The sequence below is a fragment of the Serinus canaria genome, chromosome 25 (assembly GCF_022539315.1).
Source record: "Serinus canaria isolate serCan28SL12 chromosome 25, serCan2020, whole genome shotgun sequence".
Classification (NCBI taxonomy): Eukaryota; Metazoa; Chordata; class Aves; order Passeriformes; family Fringillidae; genus Serinus; species Serinus canaria.
Genome location: NC_066338.1, coordinates 2,896,558 through 2,911,921, shown reverse-complemented (window position 1 = coordinate 2,911,921; position 15,364 = coordinate 2,896,558). Strand labels below are relative to the sequence as shown.

The 15,364-nt window shown below is 55.5% G+C and overlaps 3 protein-coding genes across 9 annotated transcripts in view; 1 reads left to right on the top strand and 2 right to left on the bottom strand.

Annotated features, from left to right (window-relative positions):
* The window catches only part of LOC115484767 (Fc receptor-like protein 5), a 101,439-nt gene that overhangs the window by 63,044 nt on the left and 23,031 nt on the right, over positions 1 to 15,364 (bottom strand). The window lies entirely within an intron of this gene.
* LOC115484768 (olfactory receptor 14J1-like) lies at positions 4,994 to 5,908 on the top strand. The gene has a single exon (XM_030233882.2). It carries the CDS (start codon positions 4,994 to 4,996, stop codon positions 5,906 to 5,908), a length of 915 nt encoding a protein of 304 aa, XP_030089742.2.
* LOC127060438 (serine/threonine-protein kinase pim-1-like) lies at positions 9,518 to 12,190 on the bottom strand. The gene is given in 6 exon segments (XM_050983688.1): positions 9,518 to 9,784; positions 10,041 to 10,220; positions 10,851 to 11,217; positions 11,422 to 11,472; positions 11,616 to 11,755; positions 11,758 to 12,190. Coding segments are annotated over 6 exon segments (1,281 nt in total). The 3' UTR covers positions 9,518 to 9,674.

Genomic DNA, 15,364 nt, shown 5'->3' with positions numbered 1-15,364 from the left:
CCACACTGGGTCAGAGCTCAAGGCACAGCATCTGTGAGCAGGCCAGAGCTGCTGAGGAGAGACCCTGGGGCAATATCAATCACAGAATGCTGCAATTTTCTCTGCTCCAAAGAGAACAGTAATAAAATACACCCTTTAAAACAGGAGTGCATATTTCTTAGAAGCTCTTTGAAATATTTCTCCATAACTAGACTAGGAACCAAAAACCTAGGAGAGCCGAGGGCACCATTGCAGCTTCAGGCCCCAAAAGTGCCAAAAACAGTGAATTGAGGAGAGCAGACTGGGAGGATGGGACTTCATAACCTGAAGCTGTAATTGGATAATCACCCAAATATGTAAATGGACCAAAACTTATAAAGGTGTCAAAATGTGTGACCCATCATCTATCTTGGGTGTATCCTCAGCTGGGCTCTTGTACTGCCCAAGGTGTATCCTTTGAAGCCCTTTTTAATAAATCCCTACTTTATTCCTGTAACACTGCCCAGCCTCTGTTCTAGGCAGCCTCTCAAGGCATCAAGGCCTGGCTGGCTGGGCCACCTGGGGCCACCTGACAGGTCCAGCTGAGCCTGGCATGTCAAGGGCTGCTGCTCATCAGCCCCTGCAACACTGGGGCTCTTGGCTCTCCTTCCTGTGGAAAGAACTCTCCTTCTCCTCCAGGTGTCCATGGCCAAAATCAGGATCCTTCCTCCAAATTTCCATATTTGCAAAGATTGTTCTCAGATGAAATCTGCCAGGACAGACGGATCTGGCTGGCTTGGCCACCCAGGGGCCACCTCTCATCTGCCTTTGATACACTGGAACCATGTGCTTCTCTTTCTTATGGGAAAAAAGCACCTTTCACATCCAGGCACCCATGGCCAAAGCTGGAAATCCACCTCCAGAATTCCCTATATCCAGGGATTTCTTCCTGACAAAAGCTGCCAGGAGAGACGGGTCTGGCTGGCCTTGGTTTCTGAAGAGCTGGCTCTTGTCTGCCTTTAAAACCCTGGGGCTCTGTGCTTTCCTTCCTAATGAAAAAAACTCTTCTTCTTGGCCAGGTGCCCACCGCCAAAACTGAGATTCCACCTCCAAAATTCACTATATCCAAGGATCTCCCCCAGATGAGAGGTGTCAGGAGAGACAGGTCTGGCTCTCTTGGCCCATGGCTGGCCACCTCTCATCTTCTTCCAAAACACTTGTGCTGTGCACTTTTCTTTCCTATGGGAAAAACCATCCACCTCAAACAGGTGCCCATGGCCAAAGCTGGGAATCCGCCTCCAGAATTCCCTATATCCAAGGATTCCTCCATGATGAAAGCTGCCTGGACAAACAGATTTGGCAGGTTTGGCCTCTCAGGAGCCTTCTCTCTGTACTTCAGCCCCTGAAACACTTGGGCTCTGTGCTTTCCTTCCTGTGGAAAAAAACATCCTAGATATCATGGATATATGCAGAAATGGCCAAAATTTGGATTCCACCTGCAAAATTCCGAATATCAAAGGCCTGCATTCAGACAAAAGTTTCCAGGACAGAGAGGTCTGGCTGGCTTTGGCCTCTGGTAGCTGCCTTTCATCTGGCCCTGAAACACTGGTGTTCCATGCTTTCCTTCCTATGGAAAAGAACTGTCCTTCTCTTCCAGGCATCCATGGCTGAAACTGGTATTCCACCTCTAAAATTCCCTATATCCAGAGATTGCTCCCAGAAAAAAATCTTCTGTCTAATCTGGCTGCCCATGGCCTCTGGTGGATGCTGCTCATCTGCCCCTGGAACACTGGGGCTTGGTTGTTTCCTTCCTATGGAGACCACTGTGACACTGTGAGGACCACGTGGAACCATGGACACCATTGTGACACTTTGGCTCCATGGAACCAAGAGACCACCGTGACACTGTGGGGCCTCATGGAACCATGGAGACCATTAAGACCCTTCAGGGCCTTGTGTAACCAAGGGGCCACTGTGACACCTCAGGGACTCATGGAAGCAAGGGATCCACTGGGACATTGTGGGGCCCCATGGAATCAGGGGAACAGAGAACAGCTCTGGCTGATTTGGCCTCCCAGGGGTGACCTGACAGGTCTGTCTGATCTTGAAATGTCAAGGGCTGCCTCTCATCTGCCCATGAACCACTGGGGCTCCATGCTTTCCTTCCCATGTAAAAGACTTTCCTCTCTTCTCAGATACCCACGGAGAAAATTGGTACTCGCCCTAAAAAATTTCCGGTATACAAGGGTATGTTGCAGACAAAAACCTGCCAGCTCTGGCTGGCCTTGGCCTCTGGCGGTCACATCTCATCTGCCTCAGAAGCACCGGGGCTCTGTGCCTTCCTTCCTATGGAAAAGAACCAGCCTTCTTGTCCAGGGGCCATGGCAGAAATTGGAATTTGGCTGCCAAAATTCCATCTATCCCAGGATTGCTCCCAGACAAAAGCTGCCAGGACAGACAGCTCTGCCTGGCCTTGGCCTCTGGTGCTGTTCTTAGACTATGAACAGAATGTTTTCATCTGAAAACACCTTGGAGAGGGCCCAAAGATCTCCCAGGCTGGGGTTTGCAGGCCACAAGAACATAACCCATGGATGTTGATGTGCCTGGTCTCAGTTGAGAAGAGACAGAGGACAGAACAGGAGTGGCCTGACAGGGCTTGAAGAGTGGATTCAGAAGTGGTGGAGCTTTTTCTCCATAGTGGGAAAGAGCCAGATAGAGAAATGATACCACAAATGCAGCTGGGGAGGCCCAGTGTGGACACAAGGAGACAGGAATTTCTCTCCCAGGGCAGGGCTGTGGTGCAATACATTCCCCAGAAGGAGTCTGGGTCAGCCCAAGGCTTTGTGTGGGCAGGCAGAGGCAGGCAGGAGGCAGAGCTGTAAGCAAAGGAAGGGGCCAGCCAGCTGGGGCAGCCGGGGGATGAGCACAGCCTGCAGGGACAGAGGCGCAGGGCAGGGACACCGTAGCACAGCCTGAGCTGCACAGGGCACAGCCATGGGCAGCAGCTGCCTGGCCCTGACAGAGCCAACTTGGGCAGCACTTGGGCCATGGCTGCTGGGCCTGGGCCTGAGCCAGGAGCAGGAGACAAGTGACCCTTGCAGGCCTGGGGCCTCATGGCCTCCTTGTCCCTGCTCAGCAGCCTGGCAGGGGCCGCCCCTAGCTCCTGCCCTTGGCATTGCCCATCCCCACATGCCAGTGCCCATCCTGGGAAGAGCCCTGAGCAAGGAGGGAGGGACAGGATCTGCCTGGCCAGGGGCTGGGGCTCAGGTCTTGGCCCTTTGCATTCCTGAAACACATCCAGCTTTGCTCAGCACCAGAGGAACCTTGGCCTTTTTTGTGCCCAGTTGTCGTCACTGCCTCCAGTGTTCTGCTCTACCTGGAACCTGGGGACACTTTCTCAGTCGTGTTCGTCAGTGAGACCCATTAAAACTTCAAGAAACTTTGGAGTTTCAATTTAAGTTTTGAGTTCTTGAGAAGTTTTTTGAGCACTCTCTCAGGGACTGAGTCTGATGTAAACAACACCAAATCCCTGAGAGGGTCATTAAAGTCCTTGTGCTGTGTCTGTGCTGCTGAGCTTTAAAGGAACAGCTCTTCCAGGACCAGCTCCTCTCCCAGCCCAGCAGGGCTGAGGGCTCTGCCTGCAGGCACTGAGGGGACAGGAGCCAGGCAGAGAAAGGCTGAAGGCAATCAGGATTGGGAAGACATTGAGTTGACACTTCACTGGGGAAAGATCTTCATAGCCTTCTGCATGGTGAGTCTGTGGGTGCAGGGCAATGTCCCCTGTGCTCCTGGAGGGATCTCCTGAAGCCAGCACACCCCACAGCCTGGGGGATGTGTCAGGAGGATTCTCCCAATTTCTCTGTGGTAGAGGAGGAGGAGGTTGTGCTGCAGAGCAGCGCTGCCCTGGGCACCGTCAGAGGGAGAGGCCAGGATGGCTCCTGTTGCCAGGGGATGAAGCTGGGGCTGCAGCCAGGGCTGCCCAGGGCTGTCCTGCAGAGCAGGTCCTGCAGCCCTCAGGGCTCTTGGCCAGCCCAGGGCATGTGCCACCTGCCAGGGGCAGCTCTCAGCCTGCCTGGCACCTCCCCATGGATAATGCAGGGTAGAAGTTGGAGGTGGAAGGAGCGACCCCTATCAGGGCAGATTCCTCCTGCTGTGCAGATGGTGCTGCATGGCCAGGGCTGCTCTCAGCATTCTCCCAAAGGGAAGGGAAAGGGGCTGTCAGCTTTGTCTGTGTCACTGAGACTCCTGCACTGTCACCCTGGGAATCAGCAGATGTGACTCAGATCTTCCTCAGAAAGTGCCTCTTCAGCCTCCTCTCCCTACAGACAGCAGCAGCAGCACCTTGGCTTGCAGCATCTCTGTTTGTCTGCCCTGCCTTTAGTGCCCTGCTGCCAGGGAGATGCCCCTGGGCAGTGCCCTGTGCTGGGAGGGGTCTGCAGGGCAGAGATGAGCCCGCAGGGCTGGGCTGGGCTCTGGCAGCACTGGCAGGGACAGGGCTTGGATAGAGAGGAACAGCTCCCAGTAAGCACAACTCCAGGCAGCAGAGAGCCAGACCAATGCCTGGCATCCCTCCATGTCCAGCTACACAGGCAAAGAGCGAAGAGTTTGGAGAGACTGATATTGAAACTGGAGTCTTTAAAAAGGCCACATTTTTTTTTAAGTGTAGTTTGAAATTTGTCCATCATGTACTCAAGGAAGGTGAAATGAGCAAAAGGCACCTGTTTGGGAACAGCAGGTCTGACTGCTGTGGGGCACCAGAAGTCCTGTTTTCCATCTGGTGTCCCCAGTTTTCAGGCTGAGAGCAATGATAAAAACAGGACTTCTATCCCCTCTAAAAAATACACAGTTTCTTAGGAGCCCAAACCGAAACAAAACAAAACAAAACAAAAAAAAAAAAGGAAAATGAAATTAAAGGGAAAGGAAGAGAAGCAATTCTGAGTGATTGTGTAAGAAAACAGCATAGGATGAACTCAAGGTACTTTGTCCAATTTGTCAATGTTGTCTGTGAGCAGCTCACAATGCCCAGAGTGAAGAAATGTCCAACAGCAGCTCCATCAGCCACTTCCTCCTGCTGGCACTGGCAGACACACGGCAGCTGCAGCTCCTGCACTTCTGCCTCTTGCTGGGCATCTCCCTGGCTGCCCTCCTGGGCAATGGCCTCATCATCAGCGCCGTAGCCTGCGGCCACCACCTGCACACGCCCATGTTCTTCTTCCTGTTCAACCTGGCCCTCAGTGACCTGGGCTCCATCTGCACCACTGTCCCCAAAGCCATGCACAATTCCCTCTGGGACACCAGGAACATCACCTACTCAGGATGTGCTGCTCAGGTATTTCTGTTTGTGTTCTTCATTTCAGCTGAGTTTTCCCTCCTGACCGTAATGTGCTACGACCGCTACGTGTCCATCTGCAAACCCCTGCACTACGGGACCCTCCTGGGCAGCAGAGCTTGTGCCCACATGGCAGCAGCTGCCTGGGCCAGTGGCTTTCTCAGTGCTCTGCTGCACATGGCCAATACATTTTCCCTGCCCCTGTGTCATGGCAATGCCGTGGACCAGTTCTTCTGTGAAATCCCGCACATCCTCAAGCTCTCCTGCTCCAAATCCTACCTCAGGGAACTTGGGGTTTCTGTTTTCACTACCTCTTTAGCATTTGGTTGTTTTGTGTTCATGGTTTTCTCCTACGTGCAGATCTTCAGGGCCGTGCTTAGGATCCCCTCTGAGCAGGGACGGCACAAAGCCTGTTCCACCTGCCTCCCTCACCTGGCCGTGGTCTCCCTGTTCCTCAGCACTGCAGCCTTTGCCTACCTGAAGCCCTCCTCCATCTCCTCCCCAGCCCTGGATCTGTTGGTGTCATTTCTTTATGCAGTGGTGCCTCCAGCCCTGAACCCCCTCATCTACAGCCTGAGGATCCAGGAGCTCAAGGCTGCAGTGTGGAGACTGATGACTTGACGATTTCAGGAACATTAAACTGCTGGCCAGTCTCTGCAAGTCACTTGTAATTTGGGTCATCTTTGATAGTTCTTATTTTTTTGGTTTTGTTTTTTTTTTTTTTTTTTTTACCTTTGTTGTAGGTTTTTAATATTGTTCACAAATAAATGCCATTGTTTCTTCCATTTGTCATTTTGTTTCTGTCCACCTTTGGTATGGCCCCAGACTGTGTCAAGGAGGAGCTCTGCTCTCAATGTCTTTAAACAAACTAAAGGATCTCCAGGCAAAGATTTCACTGGAGATGCTCCTTTTGTTCCCTTCTCTGGAGCTGCAGCAGCAACGTCTGTGTGCAGAGCTGGTGACAGATCAGGGGTTGCACTGCAGCTCGGCTCCTGCTTTCCGCATCATTCCTGAACCAGGCCAGGAGCCATTGCCCTTCTTGCCCACCTTGGCACACTGCTGGCTCATGTCCACCCTGCTGTCCATCAGTGCCCCCAGGTCCCTTTCTGCCTGGCCACTGTCCAGCCACTCTGTCCCCAGCCTGTAGCCCTGCAGGGGTTGTTGTGGCCAAAGTGCAGGACCTGGCACTTGGTCTTGTTAAACTTCACCTTGTTGGATTTGGGCCCTGGATCCAGCCTGTCCAGGTGCCTCTGCAGAGCCCTCCTACCCTCCAGCAGAACAACACTTGTAGCCAACTTGGTCACCACAGTTCCATGAGGCCCTACAGTGTCACAATGGTCTCCATTATTCCAGGAGGCTGCATAGAGCCACAATGGCTCCTTTGTTCCATGAGACCCCTTTGGTGTCACAAAGTCCCTGGGATCCTTGAGCCCTGCAGTGTCACACTGTCCCTTGGTCCCATGAGGTCTCACAGTACAGCAATGGTCTCCTTGGTTCCACAGTGTTCCAGTGGCCTCTTGGTCCCAAGGGGCACCACAGTGTCAAACATGTTTCCTTCATTCCATCAGACCTTGCAGAGCAACACTGGCTCCTTTGTTCCATGGGGCCCTGCAGTGTCACAATGGTCCCTTCATTAATTGAGGTCCTGCAGTGTCACACTGGCCTCCATGGTTCCACAAGGTCACACAGTGTCTCAGTGGTCCCATTGCTCCATGAGGCCCCAGAGTGCCCCAATGGATTCCTGGTGGCGCAGTGTCACAATGGACCCCTGCTTACACAAGATCCTGCAGTGTCACAAAGAACCCTTGGTTCCACGGGGCACCAGGGTGTCATATTTGTACCCTTAGTTCCACAACTCCCTGCAGTGTCACAATGGCCCCTTGGTTCTTTTGGTCCCCAGGGTGTCACAAGGCTCTCCTTGGTTCCGGAGTGTCACAATGGCCCCTTGGATCAACAAGGCCCTGCAGTGTCACAGTGGCCCCATGGATCAACAAGGCCCTGCAGTGTACCAGTGACTTCCACGGTTCCACGAGGACCCAGAGTGTCACACTGGGGCCTTGCTTCCATTCTGCCCCACAGTGTCACAATGGGGCCTTGGTTCCATGGTGCCTTCAGCACACAGTGTCACTGTGATCCTCTTAGTTCCACAAGGCCCTGCAGTGTCACAATGGCCCCTTGCTTCCCCAGGGCCCTGCAGTGTCACAATCATCACAGAATCACAGAATTCACCAGGGTGGAAAAGACCTTGGAGATCAACAAGTCCAACCTGTGACCCAACACCACCTTGTCACCCCGACCATGGCACCGAATGCCACATCCAGTCATTCCTTCAACACCTCCAGGGATGGTGACTCCACCACCTCCCTGGGCAGCCCATTCCAATGCTCAGTCACCCTTTCTGTGAAGAACCTATTCCAAATGTCCAACCTAAACATCCCATGGTGCAGCTTAATGCTGTGTTCTCTTGTCCTGTCACTGTTCCCTGGGAGAAGAGCCCGACCCCCCTGGCTGCACCCTCCTGTCAGGGAGTTGTGGAGAGTGATGAGGTCTCCCCTGAGCCTCCTCTTCTCCAGGATAAACAACCCCAGCTCCCTCAGCTGCTCCTCACAGGACTTGTGTTCCAGACCCCTCTCCAGCCTTGTTGCCCTTCCCGCTCTAGCCCCTCCATGTCCTTCCTAAATTGAGGGGGGCCAGAACTAGACACAGCACTCGAGGTGTGGCCTCACCAGTGCCGAGCACAGGGGAAGAATCACTGCCCTGCTCCTGCTGGCCACACCATTCCTGATCCATAGGAGTGCCAGGGGCTGGATGGGGAAATTTTGGGGTGGGGGTATGGACAAAGCGTGATTGATTGTCAGCCATAAAGGGGCTTGATTTTCATATCTGTTCAGACTGCATTAGGAGGTGCTGGGGATCAATATCAACTGGGGATTGCTGATATCTTTACATAGGAAAAGAAAACTAAACAGGAAAAAAAATTGTCTCCGAACTCTTTTCAATATAGTAGATTCACTTTGAATACGCTTCTGAAATCTGTCTAATTAACCACAGAAGAATCAAAGACTTGAATTATTCCCATGGGCTTGTCTTGTTTGGGTGTTTTGAACAAATGTGAATGAGCCTTTGTCACTGAATTGCTCAAGTGAAGAGCTCAAAAAAGAAGAGGGCTCTGGAAAAGTAAAATTCATCACCAACCTCTAAGGGGCTGAGGATCCATCCTGATCAGAGCAGCAATGAACAGAAATGGGCACAGCTTTGTGGCTGCCCCAGCTTTGGGATGGGCCCTGGGCCTGGAGCAGGAGCAGCTCCTGAGGGCCCCAAGGCCGGGGCTCTTGTGCTGCCCTGGGCAGATGGGATGGCAGCAGGGGCTGCAGAGCTCTCAGGATCTCCTGCAGAGGAGAGCAGGGCACCCAGGCAGCCTCCTTTCCCTTGGCCAGGCACCTTCCCCATGGTGGGGCTGAGTCCTGTGGGAGCTGCAGCTGCTGCTGTGCCCTTGCCAGGGACTGAGGCCGTGGGGCAGTGCCCAGAGCAGCCTGGCCTGGGCAGAGCTGTGGGGCCAGAGCCGGCTGGGCTGGGCTGGGGAGAGGCCCTTGGTGCTGGCCAGAGCTCAGGGCAGCTGGGAGAGCTGGCAGGGAGCTGGGCAGGGCTCAGAGAGCCTGGCCCAGAAACCATCAGTGCCCATCTCAGCCTGGCTGAGCGTGCAGGGGTCAAGAAGAGCCCAGGGCACGGTGGGTGCTGGGGGCTGTTGGCAGAGCCAGGAGCCCGCTCCCATTTCATACCCAACACAGCCTATCCCCCCAGCCCTGCCAAAACCACCTGGGCAGCCGACTGAAGGATCAGCTGCATCTGCCCCAGCAAAGGGGGAACCCTTGGTTCCCTGCCCTCCAGGCTGTGCAATGCCCAAATCTGGGGGCATCCCCCTGGGTGTGGACTCATCTGCAAATTCGCTGTGGAGCCTGGCTTTGGAGAAGCTGCCACAATCAAAGTCCATCATCTTCAGCTGGCCCGGGGCCAGGTCCAGGAAGAGGTTGCCGTCCTTGATGTTATCCTCGCTGTCTCCAGCAGCAGCAGTCCCACCTGGTACAGCTTCTCCAGGGGCTCCTTCTCCTTCCCTGGGGTGAGACCAGGCTCTCAGGGTTCTGCCCAGGGCCCCAGCTGTCAGCGAACCAGGACAAGCAAAACCAGCTCGGATGGTGGCCACCAGTGCTGGGCAGAGCAGCTCAACTCCAGCACAAGGGCTGTGTGTTCCCATCTGATGAGCCCTGGGCAGTGACAGAGGCAGGACAAAAAAGTCTGGCTTCCTTTGCTTCTGATGGCCAAGGCATGTGTGGAGCTGTAACTTACCAGGGCCCTGCATCACAGTGTGCCTGTGGCTCTCTCCCTTCTTCTAGGGCAGATGAATATCCTGCATCCAAGGATGACAGAGCAGCTCTTCTAATGAGGAGGGCCTTTCACAGTCCAGCATGGATAAACACCACCTGATCAGATCTTGGCACTCTGGGCAGAGAAACCACAAACCGCCGGTCAGTTGGAGAAGGCTCCTGTTGGCTTTGCCCCACTATTCCCGTGCCCAGGCCATGCTGGATGTGCTCAGAGCTGGGCCTAAGCTTTCCCATCCATTCCCTGTTTTGGAGGAGAGCAGGAGAGCAGGACATGTGGCCCCTCCTCAGCAGCTGCCAGAGCGGGATGCTCACGAGCCCGCTGCTGTCTCCCAGCACTGGGATTCCCCCCGTGCCCAGAGATGAGGATCCACCTTGAGAGAGCCCTTGTGGAAGCGAGAGCTGATGGTCCCAGCTGATGCTCTGGCCCCTCCTGAAAGGGTGCTCCCCGCAGACCATCTGGTGCAGCAGGATGCCCAGGGACCAGATGGTAGCTGGCCTGCCATAGTACCAGCCAAAGTGGGTCCATTCCGGGGGGCTGTATGAGCGTGTTCCTATGGAATACAGATGGAGTTCATCAGGGGGATGCTGCTGCTCCCACGGCCTGGCCCCAGCATCCCTGGGTGTGCAGGGCCTGCTCCAGTGGCACACAGGGTGACCCACTGCCCTCTCACCAGCACCTGGGACTTGTGTACAGACTTGGGGTTGGAAAAGAAGTCACTGGGGTTGGAAGAGGGCAGTGGAAGCCCTGGCAACGCCTAAACATAACAAGGAAAAAACCACTCAGAGATGGGGGAAAAAACATGCCTGCATCCTCCCTGCCTGCATTGCTCCAAAAAACATTATGAACCCACGACAAACCAGGTGAGTGGAGCAGTCCAAGCCCTTTCTCACCTGCACACCATACTGGCTGGGGCATTGGTTCTGACCCCCCCTCTCGGCTACCCCCACCCCTGAGTGTTTTTGTTGGGCTGGCTGCCCCAGCCCCAGTCCTGGGCAGAGTGGTGGGCATAGGATGCCATCAGGGCTGGAAGCTGGCTCCTCACCCAGCCCTGCTCAAAAGCAACTCGGCTGAAGTCTCAGTGCCATGAAGGGCTGCAAAAGGGAGAATCCCCCGCTGCCACACGCAGCTTGAGCTGAGCGATGAGATGGTGGGACCAGGAGCACACTCTGTGTGGGCTCACCTGCAAAGTGAGTGTAGGCTGTGTCCTGCAGGTAGGTGCCACAGCCAAAGTCAATCAATTTGGCCTGCCCGGTGGCCAGGTCAACCAGGATGTTCTCTGGTTTGATGTCCCTGTGCAGGACCCCACAGCTGGTGCAGTGCCGCACAGCCTCCAGCACCTGGCGGAACAGCTCCCGCGCCACCTCCTCGGGCAGGAACCGCCGTGCCCGAATGAAATGCTGCAGGTCCTGACACTGCTCCGGGCGCTCCAGCACCATCAGGACGTCGTTGGGGAGCTCAAGCCACTCCAGCAGCTGGACCACACCAGGGAAGCCAGTGGACACCTTGGCCAGCAGCACGATCTCCAGGGGTGCGCTGCTGCCGTCGGGCTGCGGGAGGAGCACGATGCCGTCAGTGGGGCTGATGCCGTGCCGGGGCTCGGGAAACCTTCAGCCAGGCCGGGATGCTCTGTGCCCTGCGCTGGCCCCACGCTCGCTCTCCCTCGAGGTGTCCTGGTGGCTTCCAGCCTCCCGCGCCTCGGCTCATCCCCGCCCGGCACGGCCCGGCTGCTCCCGCTGGCCCCGCTCACTCACCAGCTCGCCCCAGTGCCGGACGCGCTTCCGGGGCACCCTTTTGATGGCCACCTGCAAGCCAAGGGCAGCAGCGGGCTCAGCTCGCCGCCCGCCCTGCCCAGCCCCATCCTCCGCCTTTCTCCTCCCTCCCTCCTCCTCCGCCCCCTCCTCCTCCTCCTTCTGCTCATGCGCACGCCGCCTGCCCCGCCGCTCACCGGGGCTCCGTCCGAGAGCCGCGTGGCCGCGAAGACGCTGCCGAAGCCGCCGCGCCCCAGCAGCGAGCCCAGCCGGTACTGCTCCTTCAGGCCCTGCTGCGCCTTCCCTGTCGGCGGGACGCGGCTGTCAGCGCTCGGCCGGGGCCAGCAACGGCCCCCGAGCGTCCTTCAAGCGCCCCGGGCCGGCCATCCCCAGGCGTTCGCTCCCTGCAACGGGACAGCGGCGGCTCGGGGCCGGCGGCCGCGCTGCCGAGCGGCGGAGCTCGGGCCGGGTAAGCGGCAGCGGAGGCAGCGGGAGCGGCCGCGCCACCTGTGTCCTCCGCGGGCCCCGGTAGGAGCCGGGGCCGGGGTCGGTGTTGGAACCGGTGTTGGGGCCGGGGCCGGGCTCGGGCCAGGCGGAGCCAAAGGGAGGCGATGCCGCCCCAGCTCCAGGCACTGATGCCCGCCCAGCAGCGCCACCGCCAGTATGACCAGAGCCGGCCGGAGGCGAGACCGCGGCGGGACGCCCGGGGCCGGGGACGGGGCAGCCCCGCCCGGGGCCGGGGGCGGGCCGGGGGCATGGCCCGACCGGGCATGGGGGAGAGAGAGCCTGGGAGAGGAGGGGACCCCGGGAAAGGGAGACCAGGAGAGGGTGCGGGACTGCGGGAGAGGGAGAGGACGAGCGAGAGGGACTCGACAAAGTCGCTGCTTTCGCTGCTGCTTTCGCTGCTGCTTTCGCTGCTGCTGCCACTGCAACTGAACCGCCGGGGCCGTTTCTCCCCGTGTCCGTTTGTCCATTGCCCACTCACCGCCCCGCCGAGCCCCGCGCTCCCCGGGGTGCCCCTGAGCCTGTCCAAACATGGGAACTTTGCCGTGTTCAGCCAAGACCCAGAGTCTGGACTCCTGCACAGCGGCACAGGAATCCCCTCGGTCCCTGCTGTGCATTGTCCCTGCTGAGGGTCAAACACTATCGGAGTGCATTCCCTGAATGCTGAATTTGTACCTGACCCAGGCACTACACTTACCTCTCCAGCATTGCTTTCCAAAGAAAACCAGGGGAAGGCAAACTGTATGTAGCTCATGGTATTTGACAGTGTCTAGAACTTGCCAAGTCATGCATCTTAGAAGTGAGATCCATTTGGAATTAATGGGATGGAGAAGTACTGCAAGATGGAAAAAGGGAGCATAAAAATAGAGTAAAACATCTCAGATGGTTGGTTTCTGTTTTCATTTCATTTCTTAAAAGCTCTTTCAGTTTTCCCATCATCTTCTCCTCAGTCCTCTTTGCTCTTTCCAAGAATCTTTCCTGGACAACAAGGTACAGCTTCTGTCACAAGATGTGACACCAACTGCAGCTCCTCTTGGCTTTCCACACCGTGCGTGCAGCACAACCCCTGCAGCAAAGATTTTAAGAACTTGACAGCTTCTTCTTTCTTCTCCTTGTGGGCTGGGCAGTTGTGCCACTGGTAAGGTTTTCATTGTTACTGTTCTACCCTAAGAAAACATGATGGGCTACAAGGAATTGTTAGGGAATGCAAGCCTGACTGAATGCAGAGAAAGAATCTCCAGAGCCTGCAGCCAGAAGTGGAGAGCTGTGGGATAATCATTCCATCATCCCCATGGACATCTTGAAAGTGATCTAGAAGATGAAAATGGGCTGACCGAGGGAGTTTGTTTCAGTGTTCAGTTCAGATGCTTCTACATCTCAAGCATTGATATGAATCAAGAGTACAGTCAGTTCATGAAAGGCACCAGAACATGCTGGACCTCTCAGGAAATGACTGAAAGAATCTGAAAAGGAGAAATGCAGGGAATGTCTTGGAGACTTTGTCTCTAAGAAGGGTCATTTTTTCCTAATAATTTCTGATCCATTCCCTCTGCTTTTGTCTTTTCCAACAAGGCCATATGCATCCCAGATTGCCCATGAAATGGGAACCCTGAGCTTGTGGAAGTGCCTGAAAGATGCCCTGTTCCTCTGCAGGGACCCTGAGGCTGAAGCAGGAGCCTGAGCCCTCTCTGGGGAAGCCTCCTCCGAGCTGGAATTTGTGCCGTGCTGGGAGAAGAGGAGGAGGAGGGGGAGAGCGCTGGCGCTGTGTGGCAGGAGCAGGAGGTTTGGGCCGCAGGACATTCCGTCTGCGCCGCTGCCCCGCAATGGGCGGCCGTGCCCGGGGCTCTGGGCCTGGCCCCGCGTGCGCTGAGCTCCCGACACTGCGGGAGCTCCCTGCGCTGGGCTCAGCTTCCCGCTGGGACTGGGCAGCAGGCTGGGCTCCAGCTGGGATCAGCAGCAGCTGGAAATACCTCTGGGCATCTCCACTTGCTGCTGCTGCTGCTCAGAAGAAATAATGAAGCGAGTCAAGAAGTTCTGGTTTCTCTTACTCCTGGTGGATTTTTTCATTTGATTTGACACTTAAGAGGCAATTTCTGTGATGGCCTCTCTCAGTTGCTTCTATTTCAGCAGCAGCAGCAGGGCTGTGTTTGAGCACTGCAAATGTGGCCTGTGTGGCTTTAATTCTCCTTGACTTAGTGCTCAGGGACTTTAGGGGATTTCAGGATTTGCTAATCATGATGCCTGTGACCAAAAGCCTGAGTTCACCTATTGCTGGCTGGGGGTCTATGTACAAAATCACAAACAGAACGCGACTGCTGAGGAATGTGTCTCGAGCAGTTTATTTTCCAGCATCAGTCTCATTACATGGTTATGACAATGGGAAGATGCCAGCAGTTTGTGTCTTCAGTAGCAGACGAAGAACTCAATGTTACAACTTACTTTAGAAGTTATTTTACCAATCACACAAAGCAAAAGCATATTGACAATAGTTCTATCCAACCATTATAAGCACACATACCTTCGGTTAAAAAAATTCCTGCTTATTTCAAATACAATACCTGCTTGTAAGCCTTAACCCATAATGCTCAGAGCTCATTTATTAAGCTCAGTACTTCCTAATATCAGGCTAGATATACTTTTCTGCAGCTTAGGGAGTTTTTCTAGCCAAGTGTTATTACACAAACCATTGTTCTATTTGTCCTTACTTTTCTACTTCTTAATTATCTTTTCTGCTGCCCTATCTCATGGTTACGGCTTAGCTCTAATCACAATTCTGCTGTCTCTGAGGCCTGCCTTTTGCAGCTTTCCCAAAACCCCTCTGATTTTAAGGATTCCCACATTCACCGTCTCAAAAGCACTCTGGGTAGCACTGATCGAAAAAGGCAACTGCAGTTTTACAGATAAATTTCAAGTGGAAAGCAGAAGAGGGGTAAGAGGAGCCATGATCCCCAATTGCCAAGGCAAAGGCAGCAGCAGCCTCCTGCTGTCACCTCAGGGTGAGTAAAGCAGTGCTGAAAACAGCGCTGGACCCGATCCTTTCTTTCTCTGCAGGCTGGGTCAGGGCAGCACAGGCGGGCCCTGCACAGTCAGGGCTGTGTGTGGGTGATTGCTGCTCTCCTCCAGAACTGAGCTGGAAAAAGCCCTTGGGAGCCGAGGCAGGAGCAGGCGGGAAGGGGCCGGCGCTGCTGCTGCTCCTGGCCGGGAGCCCCGGCTGGGCCGGGCCGGCGCCCCCTGCGCTGCGGCTGCTGCTGCTGCCAGAGCCGGGCGGGACTCGGGGACAGGGAACGGACACAGCGGGGGGGGACAGCAAAGGCCTGGCGGCTGCAGGGATGGTGGCGCTCGGGCCAGCACCAGCACAGAGCTTCAGCCCGCAATTAACCCTGAGGGAAATGCTGGGGAAAGGCTCCATTTCAGCTTTTCTTTACCCGTGGCTGTGAAGGGA